The sequence below is a fragment of the Equus quagga genome, chromosome 9, assembly GCF_021613505.1.
Source record: "Equus quagga isolate Etosha38 chromosome 9, UCLA_HA_Equagga_1.0, whole genome shotgun sequence".
NCBI classification, from domain to species: domain Eukaryota; kingdom Metazoa; phylum Chordata; class Mammalia; order Perissodactyla; family Equidae; genus Equus; species Equus quagga.
In genome coordinates this window covers 41,697,388-41,715,630 of record NC_060275.1, presented here as the reverse complement: position 1 = coordinate 41,715,630, position 18,243 = coordinate 41,697,388, and the positions used below count along the sequence as shown (strand labels likewise).

At 37.1% G+C, this 18,243-nt stretch overlaps 1 protein-coding gene across 1 annotated transcript in view; it reads left to right on the top strand.

Annotated features, from left to right (window-relative positions):
* DSG4 (desmoglein 4) overlaps window positions 1–18,243 on the top strand; it is a 44,075-nt gene that overhangs the window by 13,003 nt on the left and 12,829 nt on the right. The window contains exons 3-11 of the mRNA XM_046671397.1: window positions 1,306–1,437; window positions 3,085–3,240; window positions 3,586–3,730; window positions 5,691–5,857; window positions 6,124–6,258; window positions 7,095–7,280; window positions 12,714–12,985; window positions 14,331–14,470; window positions 17,424–17,642. Of these exons, the coding sequence (XP_046527353.1) occupies window positions 1,306–1,437; window positions 3,085–3,240; window positions 3,586–3,730; window positions 5,691–5,857; window positions 6,124–6,258; window positions 7,095–7,280; window positions 12,714–12,985; window positions 14,331–14,470; window positions 17,424–17,642 (1,552 nt within the window). The remainder of the gene's footprint in view (window positions 1–1,305; window positions 1,438–3,084; window positions 3,241–3,585; window positions 3,731–5,690; window positions 5,858–6,123; window positions 6,259–7,094; window positions 7,281–12,713; window positions 12,986–14,330; window positions 14,471–17,423; window positions 17,643–18,243) is intronic.

The window sequence follows — 18,243 nt, the reverse complement described above, 5'->3', positions numbered from 1 at the left end:
CTTTGTTTCATTATGATAGTTAAATTTTCATTATGATGATCTCAAATTGCTTAAATAATAAAATTACTTTTCTAATCTCTGTTGATAGAATAGGGAATATGTGGTACACTTCAGGAAGTTGTATCAAAATGAGGGGAAAATGTAAATGTTTTGGTTCTTGAAAGGACAAACTCCATTCACACGGAACATCTCCTTCCCCCAAAGTGGTAGTTAAATGAAGCCTTAGTTTAAACAAACATACAATCAACTGGGTCTCAATAAATACACTAGAAGTTACAAATATATACATGCATATGCAAATGTTTATGCATGTATACAAATATATTTACAGATGCAGTAACATTTCTAAACTGTTTAATAGTATAAAAGTCTTAAACATCCTCCAACAATAGCAACATAAGATTACAAAGGAAAAAACATAGCAAGCAGGGGCCAGCCCTGTGGCCGAGTGGTTAAGTATGCATGCTTCGCTTCAGCAGCCCAGAGTTTCACCAGTTTGGATCCTGGGCGCAGACCTAGCACTACTCATCACGCCATGCTGAGGTGGCATCCCACATAGCAGAACTAGAAGGACCTACAACTAGAATATACAGTATGTACTGGGGGGCTTTGGGGAAAAGATGGGAAAAAAAAGAAGAAGATTGGCAACAGATGTTAGCTCAGGTGCCCATCTTTAAAAAAAAAAAACATAGGAAGCAGAAATACAGATGGACAGCATTGAGGAGCCAGACTGGTATCCATGGGATTATGGCAGGTACCATCAATGCAGTTAAAATATTCTTCAAATCCTGCAATAATGTATTTGGATGCTTGGCCAGAGTGGAGTTCTTATCAACCTAAGACAAAAATCCCTACCCTCTTTTAGGTGAGCACATTCACTAGCACAATATTCCTTTTGTATGGGATGCACTCACATGGAACACCAGCAATCTTTGAAACTCTGGGGACCAGAAAGCCTAGTCAGAGCTCAATGAAGGATGAGATGAACAAGGCCTCTACCTGGTGAGGATAGATTGAAAGAAGAAGAACTATACCATATTATCCAGTATAACACATTATGAACTCCACACACAGCTGATGAAGTTTGTTTCACTAGAGTTATATAGTAAGAAGTGAGATGCTTCCAAAAGAAGCAACCAGTATGGATGACCAAGTCATGTCTACCTAGAGTTGTGAATTAGTAAAAATCTTCTTTGTTCCTGAAATTCAATGCCATTGCTTCTCACCTGGAGCACCTTGAATAAATGTCTTTACTAAGTAAAACTGCTTTAACACTGTACAAAATGTTAACTATTTTTGCTTAAGGTGAAAGAATTAGACATTGAAAATGGCACTACAACATGGCAAACTGTCAGAAGACAAAAGCGGGAGTGGATCAAGTTTGCTGCAGCCTGTCGAGAAGGAGAGGACAACTCCAAGAGGAATCCGATTGCCAAAGTAAGTGATGAAATAAACAGGAGGATCCTGTGCTGGTAGCAAATCCTTTTTCAGGGTAGGAAAGCCCTCAAACATGTTGAGGATTTGCAGTCTTCGCTACTCCATAGTGTTTTGGGAAGATGGGTGATATGTAGTCATTTGCTTATGTTGCTGAGGCACCATTTTGAACGTCACACTCCAGGAGCTGACAGAGCAGGAAATCCCTGAGGGATGCTAGAAGACAGACTTGGATCTCCAGCACAACTGGCCTTTGTCTGTCTGTTTGTGTTCTCCATATCATCATATGATATGATCATATATCATCAGCATATGTTACAGGAAATTTATGCCGATATTAATAGTCTTCTGACTATCCCTCCCAAAATCGAAGATTTATCACATTGATTAACTCTCTCCAAGAAAGTAAGGACAGTGTCAAAAGTTCCCACTAGATTCCTACACCCAGAAATTAGAAGAGGCTTAAAAATATTTCAAATAATGGCTATCAATATGGAAGAAGAGTTAAGGGAAGAAAGTGTAATATATTGGTCCATGAAGCATAGGATCCACATCAACCGCTTCACTAGCTCTTTCCAGGCATCTTGGCCTTGCCCTGCTAGTGAAGTCAACAGTACCAATCTATCAGAATTCCTTCCTTAAGTCTTTACATGAAAAATACAGTAAGCATCAGAAATGATATTACAGATAGAACCTCAGCTCAAGAAAAGAGACTTATTTTCTCTCAGAGGTTTTCAAATTTTTGGAAAGCTTTTAAATTGTTATTGTCTCCATTCAGCTCATGGTTATAACTTTATGTTATCCCCCTTGAATTGCATATTCTTTTCTTTATATTTGCATTTTGGGGATTTCCTGGATTTTCATCTATATAAACAATATCTGTGGATTAGAGTGGAGCTCATCCAGTTGTATTTCTAGCCATCTTTATTTAATTGTGGATACTAAGGATATCTTATCTTTAGTATACAGGTTAGATTTCAAAATTTAAACTACCTTTGTTTAAATTTATGAGCAATAGATATAAAACTATGAAAACAAAATCTATATAGCAGAATATTTGCCATAAAATCTATTCGTCAGATGAGGGATACATTTGGTTTTGATTTATAAAATTATTGCTTATATTTCTAAACACTGCATTTCTCTTTTGGTTTTCTGAACCCTATCTATAAGTTTTTAATTAATTTTTATTTTTTTATTTTTTTAATTAAATCTGTAACTAAAGTCTAGGCAGGGTACATGCTAATATGACATAATCTTTTATAAAATAGTAAAGATGTTGATTACTTCTGTCAAACTCTTTCTCTATATACAAAGAAAAATTAGAGAATTGAACAATGTGTTGTTAATAATAACAAATCTAGCATCAAGCATGCTTGTGCCATCTGCCAGGCAATGGGGTGGGGTGTATATATGTTATCTCATACAACTCCAAAACAAACCTAGGACATAGGTGGTATTATTCCATTTTAAGTTGGTGCTTGGCAAAGTTAAGTGAATTCTCCAAGGTCACACAGGCCTAAGTCACGATGCTGAGCTACAATCCAAAGCCCATTTGGCTGCAAAGCCCATTCTCTTCTCATTCCACTACACTCTGCAGTTCATGATCTGCTCTGAATTAGACCAAAATGCTGGCTATTCTCCTCATAGATTCGATCAGACTGTGAAGTGAACCAGAAGATTACATACCGAATCTCTGGGGCAGGAATTGATCGACCGCCTTATGGAGTGTTCACCATTAACCCTCGGACTGGGGAAATTAACATCACCTCAGTGGTAGACAGAGAGATAACGCCACTCTTCCTGGTAAGTCACAGCAGCGTGTTTTGACTTATGCATATTATTTTTCTTCTCTTTTTTAAAAAACATCAATGCAGGACTAATGCTTACTTTAGATAAAACACAGTAGACTGAAACCAAATAAATTGCTTGAAGGGATGAAAAGAGTATGAAAATAAAAGTTTATAGGTCAGGATTATCTGGTGTGTTTCATATGTATGTGATCAAATGTCTTGATAATATTTAAATTACTAAACTATAATACACAGTCTGAATTCACTAAGAAAATTATTTCTTTGCACATTGATATATTTCAAGCATGTTACTTAATTTCCTTTGGTGGAAAAATAGTTTTTTTCCAACTTTTCACAGATCTATTGCCGGGCCCTGAATTCACGGGGTGAAGATTTAGAAAGGCCTCTTGAGCTTAGAGTTAAAGTTATGGACATAAACGATAACCCTCCAGTCTTTACACAAAACGTGTACACAGCCAGCATTGAAGAAAACAGTGATGCAAGTAAGTAGAATGACATCCTTCTTCTGCATGATACCATATCTATTTCTCTTGGTCAAAGGCTTTGGGAAATTGATATACAGATAATTTAAAGATCAGAAAAAGTCAAACTTGTATTCTGAATAAACCCCACAAATTCTAACTTAAAACTGACCCAGAAAAAAATCATGTCTAAAATGCGAAATATCTTTCTCTTTGTAGAAGATTCTTTACAATGCAATTTAACGGGATAGAAGGCTTAGTGACTTCCCCAGAGATTGTTACTGGGCTCATGATTACCTTAAGCCAAATGAGTAAACTGGGAAAGAAAGTATGAATGGGTAAAAGGGCTCAGTTCTGGTCTCTTCCTCAAACTCTGGGGTGAACCACACCAGACAGAGAGTGATGGAGAGTGCATCTGCAATTGTACCCATCAGATCAGTCACCGAAGGGAATCACTGGTCTTCACAGTCTACACAGCAAGTTACATTCCATTCTCTCATTTTTTTCACTTTTTTCCATCCTGCTTTAATTCTCCCTCCAACTCTAATACTCTTCTCTTTCTCTCTATTTCTATCACTTCTCCTCAACATTTCTCTTTCTACACTTAAGCTTTTCCTATATTACAACTTTATTCTCTTCTCTCCCTTTTGCCTTCTACCTCTTTCTTCCCCCAGTCCTCTAATATTCCTTTTCCTTTCCATCTATGTCTGAATTTATGCCTCTAAATAAAATCTGGGGGAAAAGAGTAGACTAAAGAAATTTCAGAAGAAAGGCAGATAAGAAAGCATGCTAGAAGTACCAAGGGAGAGTCAAAGAAAGAAGGATGCAGAAGTATGGAGCAAAAGAGAAAAGAGAGAAGAAATGCTGGGGGACAGAAGGAAAGAGATAACAAAAGGGAGAGGTTGAAAGGGGGTGTTAGGAGAACACCTTCTTCAGATCCCCTAAAAGAAGTAATGTTGAAAATAAGAAAAACAAAATGTTTTATAAAAGAGAATGGAAGGACATAGAGAGGCTAAGCGAGGGTTTTGCCTAAGAGAGGCAAAACAGAGAAAGAGTCTCCAAAGCCACTGTTTTCTTGGTAACACAGTTTAGAACAACTTCGGTGAAGGAAAAGAAGGTGAAACCCACACCCAAGTCCACATCCATGTCCATTCAATTACTGATTAGCAGCCTTGTTAATGCTCCCTCTTGTGAAGAGAGTTAACCCCAGGGCAAGGGCATACTCCCATAAACTGCGACTTCCGTGAAACCTGGCTCTTCCTATTGAAGGGGTCCCTGGATCTCTGTGCTAGGACTTTTCCCTTTGAAGCCTGGCTGGGAAGCAGAAAGACATCAGGGACCTGCCAACTCTGGAAAGTCCATCCTGTGGGCTGACGTCCTTGGGGATTGGCCTAGGATGCCTGTTCTTTGTCCCTATGAATAATTAAGAACTTCATATATTTCTGTGGACAAATCTTTTCAATAATTATATATTTTTGACTGTTTGGTAAAGTATTATTATCTTCCAAGGCAACTAACGGTAATTCTCCACTTTCTGGATGAACAAAAATAAAAAATACAGGTGCTCAATAAATAATCGCAAAATTGAATTTAGTTAAGCTATAATCTTTCTGAATTCAGCATTTTAAAATAATTTCACAAGACTGAGGCAAAAACCAATTGATAAAATCGGTTTTTCAGCTTTATGATAAAGGCTTTTGAACTTCTTTTTCATACACCAAAGATTACTATATTTTGCTACAATTTACCATTGAATCATTTAAGGAATGCAACCACTTTAAAAACTGTAAAGATTTTATAAAAGCCAACCACTGTTATTTCTGTAATCAATGGTGTAGCTGAAAGTTAGATAATATATTCTCATGGAAAACTAGAACACAGAGAACTCAGAAGGCCGGCCACTCTTTCTTCCTCTGCATGATTTTGCTGAATTGATTCTAACAGAATCCCAAACATTCTCCACCTCCATCTTCATTTCTAGACACACTGGTAGTAAAGTTAAGTGCTACAGATGCAGATGAAGACAATCATCTGAATTCTAAAATTGCCTATAAGATCATCTCTCAGGAGCCAGCAGGTGCACCCATGTTCATCCTGAACAGGCACACAGGAGAAGTCTGCACGATGTCCAGTTTCCTGGACAGAGAGGTAAAGCCTTCTAGGAACAAATGATGAGAAATAAAGAATTCCATTTTGAAAAGACAAAGAAGACATGACCCATGTATGCCTTTCCTCCGATGTAAAGGAGGGAAGGAAAAATAATCCAACCATCATTTTTTCAATGAAAACTATGAAAAGAAAAAATTATATTAAAAGATTATATAAAATTATAGAAGAAAAGTGGAATAACATTAGAATGTATTGGATTTTATTCAAAACAAGATCTAAGTCTTACAGTTCTTTCTTGTTTTAAGCAACACAGTATGTACACCCTCGTTGTGAGGGGCTCAGATCGGGATGGAGCTACAGATGGACTGTCCTCTGAGTGCGACTGTAGAATCAAGGTTTTAGATGTGAACGATAATTTCCCCACCTTGGAGAAAACTTCCGTAAGTTATTAGTGTTATAATGGTTTTCCATAAGTGTCAATAATTGATCTGCTTTCCTGCTGGTTTGTCAGCCTAGTTGGTTACATGTATGGATGTACTCAGGTTTGCAATATAAACCTTGGACGTTCTTTCATGTAATATACCTTAATAGTGCATGTCTGCTTCTGAGTCACTACTCTTTGAAAGCAACAGAGCATGTCCTCCATACTCTCTACTCACAGAAATGTGGAAATTTATTAATATAACTCTGGGAATGATGTAATAACAGTGATGTATCTTTATATACCTGATGATTTGCTGAATTAATTCTATAAGAGTCCCAAACATTCTCAACTTCCATTTTTATCTTTAGGAATAAAGAAGCATAAAATCGAAAACAGCAGGGCCAAATCTGGCTCACTGCCTGTTTTGGTAAAAACATGTTTTATTGGGGTACAGCTGTAGTCATTTCCTTGTCGGGTTGCCTGTGGCTGCTTTGATCCTACAGTGGCAGAGATGAGTAATTACAACACAAACTCTCTGGTCCACAAAGCCTAATGTATTTACTGTCTGGCCCTTTACTGTAAAAGGAGGGAGTAACTTAAGGAAAAATGAAAATAAGCAAGAAATGAAACAAAGTGCCGGTTTGACGTTGATTTCACATACAGCACAAGAAAATCAGTTTTACTATCTTATAATCATTTTATTCTTATATTTCTGATTGGACAGATGGCATTTAATAATGGTGCAAAAATCATTGACATAGTTCATTGTTAGTATTTTCAATGATATTTATATATTACTAAATATCTTTCCTCTTTTGAAAATTCATTAATTATAGAATTATGTCATTTCAGTACTCAGCAAGTATTGAAGAGAATTGTTTAAGTTCAGAACTGATACGATTACAAGCAATTGATCTAGATGAAGAAGGTACAGATAATTGGTTGGCCAAATATTTGATTCTCTCCGGAAATGATGGGAATTGGTTTGAAATTCAAACGGACCCACGAACCAATGAAGGCATTTTGAAAGTCGTCAAGGTACAGTATGGGATCTGCAATACTTTCTTCCAAAGCAGTTTGAAAATACTCTTAGAGACAGAACCTATCTACAAAATCCATAACCTTGAATACTATTTATATGGACAAGCGCCCTAGTTAGCTTACTGTGTCAATCTGAGACTTCCAGCCCAACAACACAATATTTATTACCACGAGAAACAAGAAGGCTGTTTGGGTCTCATAGTGACCAATATCTAGTTGAGAAGACAAGGCAAGGGCCCACAAATTAGATAGTAATATGAAAGTTAAAAGCATAATAAATAATAGTATAGATATTATATTAACCATAATTAATTGCCAAATGAGTTAAACGTGAGATAATTACTGAGCTAAGAGGTGAGATCCTTTTGAGCTATATTTGTCTGAAAAGATTTCATGCAAGGAATAAGGTTTAAGTAGGACTTTATATCTGAAATAGCTAATGTGGGTAATGAAGTGAGAAAATGTAAAGCACATTCAGGGCGTGGGGAGCAACCCTGGGGGCTGTAGCAGAATATTCCCGGAGGAAAGCTATGTGATGAAAAACAGAGATGTAGAGTTGGAGTCAGTCTGTTGAATACTGAACTACAGGGTTTCACTTCTTCCTATAGATTACTTTTTCTTAATAATTAATAATTATTAATTCATGAGGTGGCAACCAAAATTATGGAAAATATCTATATACAATTTTTAAGATTATCATTCAAATGAACACACAAAATTTCGAAATTCTTTAATAGAACAAGAGGATTCCAAGAATACGAACGGCCTTCCTTTTTGAGAAACATTGTTTTGGTCCAGGGGTCAGCAAACTATGGTCCATAGGCCAAATCTGACCTGCCAACTTTTTGCAAATAAAGTTTTATTGGAACACAGCCACACGAATTCATTTATGTATTTTCTCTGACTGTTTCCACACTCCAATGGCAAGGTGAATGCTCGAAACAGAAATTGTATACAACCCCCAAAGCCTGAAATATTTACTATCTGCTCTTAACGAAGTTAAGTTTGCCAATCCCTACTTATAGACCAAAGAAAGCTTTGAGATAATTTTTTTTTAAAAGATTGGCACCTGAGCTAACAACTGTTGCCAATCTTCTTTTTTTTTGGGGGGGGGTTTCTCCCCAAATCCCCCCAGCACATAGTTGTGTATTTTCAGTTGTGGGTCCTCCTGGTTGTGGCATGTGGGATGCCGCCTCAACGTGGCCGGATGAGTGGTGCCATGTCCACGCCCAGGATCTGAACTGGCGAAACCCTGGACTCAAGCAAAGCGTGCGAACTTAACCGGCCACGGGGCCAGCCCCTGAGATAATTTTTAAAATCACAGTAACATTATGAGCTCAATTCTGGAAAGATTAAAGTTAAAAAAAATATTATTAAATTAATCAAGTCATGAGGTGCTAAGAATCTGATCAAAGGCAATAGCAGTAAAAATGGAAACGAGGAAACAGGTATAAGTGCCATTGCCAAATGTAACATGGATTGGAAGGGAGAGGCAAGAGGTCACCTACAACCTTATCAAATTCTGAATATTTAGTCAAATTTTTTCCCAGGGATCAGACCTTGTTCGACCTTATATCCTGGTTAAAAATCAAGATCTAGACATGTCACGTAATTCTTACCTATCATCTTACCATCTTAATCATTGACTTTGCATATCATCTTGTAATAAGTACTTGTTCTGGGCTTTTGCCCAGTAGTTTGCCCAGTAGTTTGCTTCCCAAACTACTAAAATAATCATAAGAACTTTGTGCACAAACAACTTGACCTAAATATCCTTCCATCCCTACTACCTGGCGCAGTGTCCAGAAGACAGTAGAGACTCACAACACTTTGAGGATGGTGTTGATACTGATGTTTCCCTGAAACTAATGGTGCAGCTCTCACCCAAATGGGAGTCACTGAGTTTGACTGCATAATTTATAATTTCTACATAAAATCATAAAAATAAAACAGAAAACATGTTCATAATTCAGGCAATGCACTACCTATGACTTATATAATAGTGTCTTCTGTGAGAGCTAAACGTTTTTTAAAGATATACTTACTTTATGTCAAAAAAAAAGCTATTAGAAATTCAATTTCATGAAAAATTGGTCAAGGTAGTGTTAGATATTGTGTAGACTAAGTATCCATTTTTCCTGGATAACTTTCCAAATCTTTTAAAGACAGCAGGAAAAAAAAATATGCTTAAAAACACCAAAATAATACGGGAAGGCTAATTAAAATGAAATTTAAAACCTTAATATGTGTATTAGCACATAGCCAAAAGAACTATATATTTTAGAGAACATGTATGTAATTGTCCCAAGATGTGGCATTTGGAGTGAGGTCACTAAATGCCCCCTTGCAACCTCTTCATTTTCACTCAAGCCACCACTTAACCTTGCAGAAACTGGCCCCTCAGTCACAGGCTTTTGACTAAGGTTTCTACAAGCCTTTTCTTAGTCTGAGGACATTATTAGTGATTCAATTCGACTCAAATTTATTGAGAATTGCTATGTGCTAGGGATATGAAGGTGAATGAGACATGGTCCCCATTCTCAAGGAATTATAGTTTAACAAGAAAAAAATCTGTAAGAAAATCAAAAATCTCTCTGTCAATAGTAACTTCCTTTTGGTATTTACTGATAACTGTATACGGAAATACTAACAAACAATTTAAATATATATGTGTGTACATATGCACATTCACTTCAATAATGAAGAGAAAGGTAAAATGCTACCCAATTAGAATTCTACAAACATTGCTTCTCTATTTTTATAATAATTCTGTTTAATATTTACTAAGTAATCACTAAACACAAGCTATTGGGTTATATTGTGTGTATAGAGGCATGCATGTTATTTCATTTAATCATTACAAGTCTGGGAAGAAAATATTGTTATTCCTTTTTTATCGAAAACAAAACAAAATCAAAAAGGAAAACTAACTTGTCTAAGTTCACCCAGGTGGCAAATGAGAAAGACAAGATGCAGCCAAGTCTCTCTGATTCCAAAGCCATAGTTAACTGCCACCTCCGCATCTCACCATGTCATTTGGGGCCAATAAAACAAGTTTTACAAAAGAACTAGCACCTTGAGATTTCCCCCTCCAAGGCTGTTCACCTCTGTAAGCTACTTCCCAACTGTGTGTGCCCTGCTGGTCTCTTCCACACACATTTATAGCAGAAAATGTCAATTCCTGAAAAGCAGACCATACACATGGTAGTAGATATCCGACTATTTCCTCAGTCCCCTGACACAGAAAACCTGCCCCTTTCGGCTGGAGACTTCTAACCTCCTCCCTCTTTCACACTTAGTTCTAAAATGAACCAGCATCCCCTGAGAATTAGGAGTGTCCAATTATATGAGACAAAAAAAAACCTGGGAATGAAAATCTGACAGTTTAGTTTCTGTATTAAAATTTCCTGAAGCAAAATACCTGCCAGAAGCCAAACCTATTTCTGGAGAGGCCATCTTCACGCTGAGCCTTTCCTGAGACTGGCTCTAGACTCCCACAGGCCGGCCCCCCTTTCTAACACACACCTGCACGTCCTCTGTAAGTGATTAGTCTTCAGTCATGCCTTAAACTGCAGAAACTGAGTTTCTCCAGACTCTCCATTCTAACTCCAAGCAGAGACTTGGTGGTAAACAGTTGTTTTTATTGCTCTTTGCACATCCCTGACCTCTAGGCACAATCGGAAAAACCCTTGATAAAGGGCCCCACTTGCAAAGAATGGATGAGGACCCTCTGCCTTTCCTCTGTCTTTTATCTTCCCTGTTAGAGGGAAAATCAGCCTTCAAACAGTTTCCTGTCCCTACATTCTGTGAGTTTCTATAATTGATATACCTTTAGATATATACGACTATAATTTCATCACACTCCGTTCAATAGCGAGAGAACTCTTTTGACAAACAAAAGCACATTTGCGTGTATGCACAAGAAAACCCCAAGAGATTTCCCTATCAGAAGAGAGGATCTCAGATTTTTCTTTTATTTGAAGATAGTATGGAATTCTAGAAAACAAAAATTGGGCTGTAGAAAAGGGATCTCTTCCAATGGAAAATTCACTTTTGAGGACACAATTCATATTCAGCTTTGTGCTAGGCAACATGTGGACCAGCGAGGGGAACAGACGTGCAAAAGCAATAGAAATTCCAAACCTCAAAGGTTTTAGCTGAAACTTAAGTAAAGCGTGTTGAGCCAGCCCCCTACAAGAACTCAAGCAAATTCCTGCGACTAATTCTGTCTTCTTAGTGCTTGTGAAGAATTTTACTAAAACCTAAGAAAATGTTCATGATGTCATAGAATTCCCCCAAGAAGCAGAGATTTATCTCAGGATCTTGCCGATAGCACTGATAACCTGACCTCTGTTGTAAATATGTTGCAGGTGATGCTTACATTAGCTTCCAGAACACTTCTAAACAGATATTGCCCAATACTCCCTTTTTTACAACTGCTTTTTCGCTTGTGACTTTTCATGTCACCACATCAATCATTCTGGATCAAAAGATTCTACTCATCTTCAATCCAGAGAATCCATTTCAAAGGTGACTTTTCTTTGGGTGTGGTGTTTACTTATTTGAATGTGCCCTGCAAAGGAGTCTTCTTGTCCACCAGACTCAGCACAATTAAATTATAGTTTAGGGCAGACTATAATAATCATGAATTCTTTAGAAGCTCTTTGCATCATTTTAAAAAAAATTTACATGTTCAATTACATCATATAAATTGGCTCCTTTAATCTGCTAATTATACTTTCAAGAGATTCTCAGATGTGAATTCTGGGAAATTCACAAGGAAACCTGGATCCTATTTATTCATTCAATAGTTGGCAACATATTTTATTTAATTCTAACTTTTTTGTTTTTCATAAACACCTCATTTGGAAAGAAAGATCATTTTCTACTTCAGGGTTTTTATACAACAAGTTCAAAACTCCAAAATTTGAGTTGCGTTTAAAGTCACAGGTTTAATTGACCCATATACGCAATTAAGCCGAAAGATAAAGGGAATAACACCTGAAATTCCTAATGTAATAATAAGTAAAATTTTATCAATTCACAATCTGAATTGCATACCTCCTGGGCTTTATTCTAGTGAGTTGCTTTTTTACCATGGCTTCTTACTCTATCAAAAGAGAGTCCTTTTGGGGCCAACCCAGTGGCATAGCGATTAAGTTTGTACGCTCCACTTCGGCCTCCCGACACTCGCCAGTTTAGATCCTGGGCACAGATCTATGCACCGCTTATCAAGCCATGCTGTGGCAGGCATCCCACATATAGAGTAGAGGAAAATGGGAACAAATGTTAGCTCAGGGCCAATCTTCCTCAGCAAAAAGAAGAGGATTGGTGGCAGATGTTAGCTCAGGGCTAATATTTCTAAAAAAAAAAAAAAGAGACAGAGTTCTTTTGCTGTTTCTGAGTTTTTTACTTTCTATCATTTCACAGATGCTGGATTATGAACAAGTGCCTAATATTCAGCTTAGCATTGGAGTTCAAAATGTAGCTGAATTTCACCACTCAGTTGCCTCTCAATTCAGAATCCACTCAACCCCTGTGAGAATTCAGGTTGTTAACGTGAGAGAAGGACCCACATTTCACCCAAATTCTATGACTTTCAGTGTTCGACAAGGAATAAGAGGAGATTCTTTAATGAATTATGTGCTTGGCACATATACGGCTGTAGATTTGGACACAGGAAATCCTGCAACAAATGTCAGGTACTGCGAATACTTCACTCATGCTAGAGTGACAAAGCATGGTCTGTCCAGTGCTAATTCATGTAGTGTGTGCTAGGGTTTGTGAGTTGAAATGCTTTTGGGGTTTTGCTTTGCTTTTCTTGTTTATTTGTCTGTTTTAGAAGATTCTTGTGGCACTGACATTTTCTTAGAATTTTAATAGTGTTTTAGAGGCTGTAAGGGATCCAACTGGTTGCAAGCGTAATTGTGTCCAGGGAGCAATTGTAAGATCAAAGAGCCACCCACAGTTACCCTGTGAGTCTCTTTGATCTTTTGTGGCCAGTTGGAACAGCCTGGACCTGGGCTGATGAAGCCATATTGTAAACAATAAGCATAAAAGATGAGTGCCTGCTTGTTTCCTTAAAGCGTATGCTGTCTGTGACTTTGGGGCTAATTTCAATCCTCCGCTTAACCTAAGTAGAAGAAAGAAGACATAGTAGAAGAAGCTAGAAAAAGGTGTTTCAGAAATGTGATGAGCATGAAGAGAGTCGGAACTGGAGAAATAAAAAGGTCGGAATTAGAGGCAATAGACACATAGATTACACACAAATGAGACCTATATAAGATATTCGGGAAAACAACCACAGTGAACCATATAGGTATTCTTCATATCCTTCCCTTGTCCTTATTCTCTTCTGCCCAATATTCTTGGAGTGAACAAAGTCTACTGACTTATAAATTACTTTGATATTAACAGTTTTGATTACTTAATTAGCTAACAAATTAACAGACAACAAAAATTATGAAGTCTGTCAGTATGTTATGAAGTCTGTCAGTACGGGATAGAGAAAAAGATGTCAGAAAAGTGCCTTGGATATAACATTGTGCCTGGTATGGACACCAGATCTTCTTCCAATAAGATCAAGCACTTCGAATCCATTATATGTAACAAAATCCACATACGCAAGCTGAGCAGAGGATACCACAACCCCTAACAAGACAACAATGAGGTGCTCCGAAACCAATATGCCTTAAAATCTAGGAAAAACAAAGTACATTACATGGGAATGTGAATAAAGGATATTCTTTTGATATTGCTCTGATTTAATATATAGACCTGAAATAGACTCATGTGTTTTATTAACAATTATATTAAGAGCTAGAAGAGTAAGAATCATGAAATTTTGAAACTCTGTTGTGAACTTGTGCATTAATATGTTCAATACTGGAATTTTATTCATATACATACATTCTATAAGCCAAGACAATTATCACTGTAAAGTGTGCAAACACCATATATAAGTTTAACACATTGTAGCTCTTAATGTGACTTACAATTACTAACTTTCATATAAGCATAATGATGAAGTTATTTATTTAAAAACAGGTATATCATAGGACATGATGCAGGCAGCTGGTTAAAAGTTGATTCAAGGACTGGTGAGATACAGTTTTCTAGGGAATTTGATACGAACTCAAAATATGTTATCAACGGGATATACACAGCAGAGATCCTGGCTATAGATGGTAAGAAAATTTATTTTCGATATTTTAATAAAATTATTATTATTATATTAAGTATAAATATTCTAAGGTTAATATTAAATTGACTCAAATAAAATATATCCTTTAGTGATGTCTGTTAGACTTATGGAGAGTTCTAAATATCTTAGATCAAGAGCTGAATTAAGTATACTTATAACCATCATTTACATTTAAATCACAATTTGTTTCACCTACTTCCAAAAAAAATTGTATGTGACTTACAGTGTAAAGCATAAAAGTTAAAATATATAAATAAAATTCAGTTTCTGTTTATGGCCTTATCTCTCAAGATGGTTAATTCAACGTGTAGAGTATGTTAGGAATGTTTACTGAAAAGAAGTGCTACAGGGCCTGGACAAAGTTCATTTGGGGATGACCTGAGGGAAAGGCAGTGTCCCAAAGAGCATAGTTATCTTACAGCCACTAAAACTGAGCTACAATGAGAGGCATGTCTGAGTGTTGCTTGATTAGACATGCTGTCCAAAATAAGATGTGAAGGACCAAGAAAGCACAAGATTATTCCAAATATAAGATCCAAATTAAAAGTCGTAAGTGCAAATGCACCGAATTAACTTGTAAATGAGAGGCTCCTCGTGGGAAAATCTACTGAGCATGCCTCTTGGTGAGTAGCAACAGGAATTTGTTTATTTATCATTAGTTAATGATTGCCTGGAGCTGTGCCTAGAAAACCAACTACTACAGAACAAAAAACAGAAAAAATTCAGAAAGAAGGACAATACATGTCCCAGATACATACTTAATAAAAGCTAGATACTACAGGTTTGCATTAAGTTTATATCTGAGCTTTACAGTAGCCAAAGAGAAAGATAAATGGGCAGTATAAGATTAAGAAAGAAACCATGATAATACCCAAGCAATTACATACCAGTCCATACATTCTGGTCTTCGTCCTGTGAGTGTCACTTTTAATATCTAGGGCAGTTCCATAAATAACATAGTCTTCTTTGTTATCAGTATTCTAGAAGACCTGTTCCTAAATGAATTCTAACCATGTTGATCAAAGCCTACATTTGTACATTGGTCATATGTGAAAATCTTCAAAAACTAGAAAAAAAATTAGTCATTTAAAGTGAATAAAGACGGAGAAAGAGGGTCAGCCCTAAGGGCCTAGTGGTTAAGTTTGTCACGTTCCGCTTTGGTGGCCTGGGTTCGGTTCCTCACCTGTCAGTGGCCATGATGTGGTGGCAGCTCACATACAAAAAAAGGAAGATTGGCAGCGGATGTTCCCTAGGGCAAATCTTCCTCAGGAAAAATAAAGGTGGGGGGAGGGGGAGACAAAGAAACTATCAGAATGTATCAACAGAAAACTAAAAACAAGGGCCATTGTTTATTCACCTAAGCAGAGTATCTGCACTGGCACAGAGCCATCCAGACGATTTGGATAAGTTTGTTCAAGGATGCTCAGCCACCAGGTGAAGAGGCAGAGCACTCTGTAGAGCAAATGCCATCAGGGAGCAAATGCAGTCAGCAATAGCTTGAGCTGTGGGCTGCCACATCAACCGACCATAAGAAAGCTCCAGAGAATCAGAGAATGATACAGAAAACAATCTGTGGGATAATCTGATGTCTCTCTAAATGAGTCTAGAGGTCCAATGCTGAATAGGGTATAAGAACATAATCGACAAACCATGCAAGATATAGATAGGCTCCTGGTTCATTATCATTCAATTTACTAAATGAGTCTACCACTTAGGCACGCAAAAAAACATCTTTAAAAGAAGTTTATTAACTTCTCCAAAAATGACCTAGTAAAATACCCTAGAGATGCTAATGTTCTAGGTTACAAATGAGAAAACTAAGATTCTTCACAAGTTAAAACAAAATAATTCTTTACCCATTGTAATAGAACATAAAATAGAAAAGTGGACTAAAAGCCCAAACTCCTATTTCCCGGTCCTCTGACCTTTCTAATAAACTATACTAACCCAAAATTTGTTTCAAATGTGTTAGGGAAAAAATCTAATAGATTTATATTTGTTTTCAGAAGTGTCACTTCAGAGAGGAATAGCATCTAATAGATGAAATTAAAATAAATAGTGAAAACAGAAAGAAAAAATACACAAATCATTATTTAATTTCAACGGTGGCTATTTCCACAAACACAGGACTCAATAAGCATCCTAAATGGAAGGCTCTAAACTGGTCTGGGGGTCTCATTTATAGGGACAGAGTGGGAAGTTTTTGTTAGTGTTGCCGAATTGATTCCGACTCCTAGCGACTCTGTGTACAGTACAGCAGAACCCTCCCCAGTCTTTTTGTGCCATCCCTGCACCTTCCCTCACTGTATCTGACAGTGCTCTGCTGCTATTCGTAGGGTTTTCATGGCCAGGTCCTTTTTTCCTAGTCTGTCTTAGTCTGGAAGCTCCACTGAAACCTGTCTACTATGGGTGACCCTGCTGGTATTAGAAATACCGGCAACATAGCTTTCAGCATCACAGAGACACAGAGTCACCACAGTATGACAACCAACAGACAGGTGGTGTAGTTTCCTGACCGGGAAACAACCCTGGCCCGTGGCAGTAGGAGCACCAAATCTTAACCACTAGACCAGAGTGGGAACAGAAAGCAGTAAATTTTCTCTGAGGAAGGACATTTAACTTTGTATCTTAGGATATGTGGGAGATAGTAGAAAGAAATGGGGATGAAAAACATTTTAAGGAAAGTGAATGGAATGTGCAAGAGTTCGAAGTTAGGAAGAACCTTGTTCAAAGAGCTAAGAAGAAGCCAGTGTGGCTGGAAGGTAGTGAGCAAAGGCAAGAGTTGCTTCAGGTCATTGAAGGAGGCAGGCACCTATCATGCACCATCTCAGGAGTCCTTCATTCTATCCCTACGTGCTATGCCATCATGGGATATGAGAAAGCATTTTCTCCCTGACACCATTTACCCCAACACTCATGATGCTTTGCTGTTTCAGATGGCTCTGGGAAAACAGCTACAGGAACCATATGTATCGAAGTTCCTGATGTCAATGACTATTGTCCAGTCATTTCTGCTGAAAGTGACACCATCTGCATTGCCTCTCCGTCAATCCTTATCTCTGTTGATGAACATTCTTATGGGTCTCCCTTTATCTTCTGTGTTGATGATCAGCCACCAGGCACAGCTAACTTATGGGATATCAGATCGATAAGTGGTAAGTAGAATGCAAACTTGCTCATACTTTAAGACCAAAAGCAAAAACAACTAGCAAATAATTAGTCAAGTCATGTAATAATATTCTCCATCTCTGTTTCCATGATTCTTGCCATATTCATGTTAAATGAAAAAAATCTTTCATATACACACTTAGGATATTTGGAAAAATTTTGAACTGAAATAAAAGTAAAAATGTTTTCTCGGTACTGAGTTACAAATAGTAATATGTAAATATCAATTTATCCATCATTTTATATACATGAGGTGCTAACCAATATTTGATCAGTTTAAAATAAACAGAACCCTTGGCAAACTCACCAGATGGCACAATTTCCTATTCTGAATTATTTCAGGCATGTCACTTAAACGTCTCCGAAACTCAGGTAGCCCATAGATACATTTACACATTTTCTACTCACTTAAGAGCACATAAGATCAATGACACTGTTTTTATAAAGAGCTATGAGCTCAGACTTATTCGTAAGGGTAAAAATTTAAATCCAAATTGCCCAATATTAGAAGAATGGTTAGGCAAACTGTGATACATATTATTAAGATGCAGTACTATACAGCATTAAAATTAGAAATATGTGAAGCAT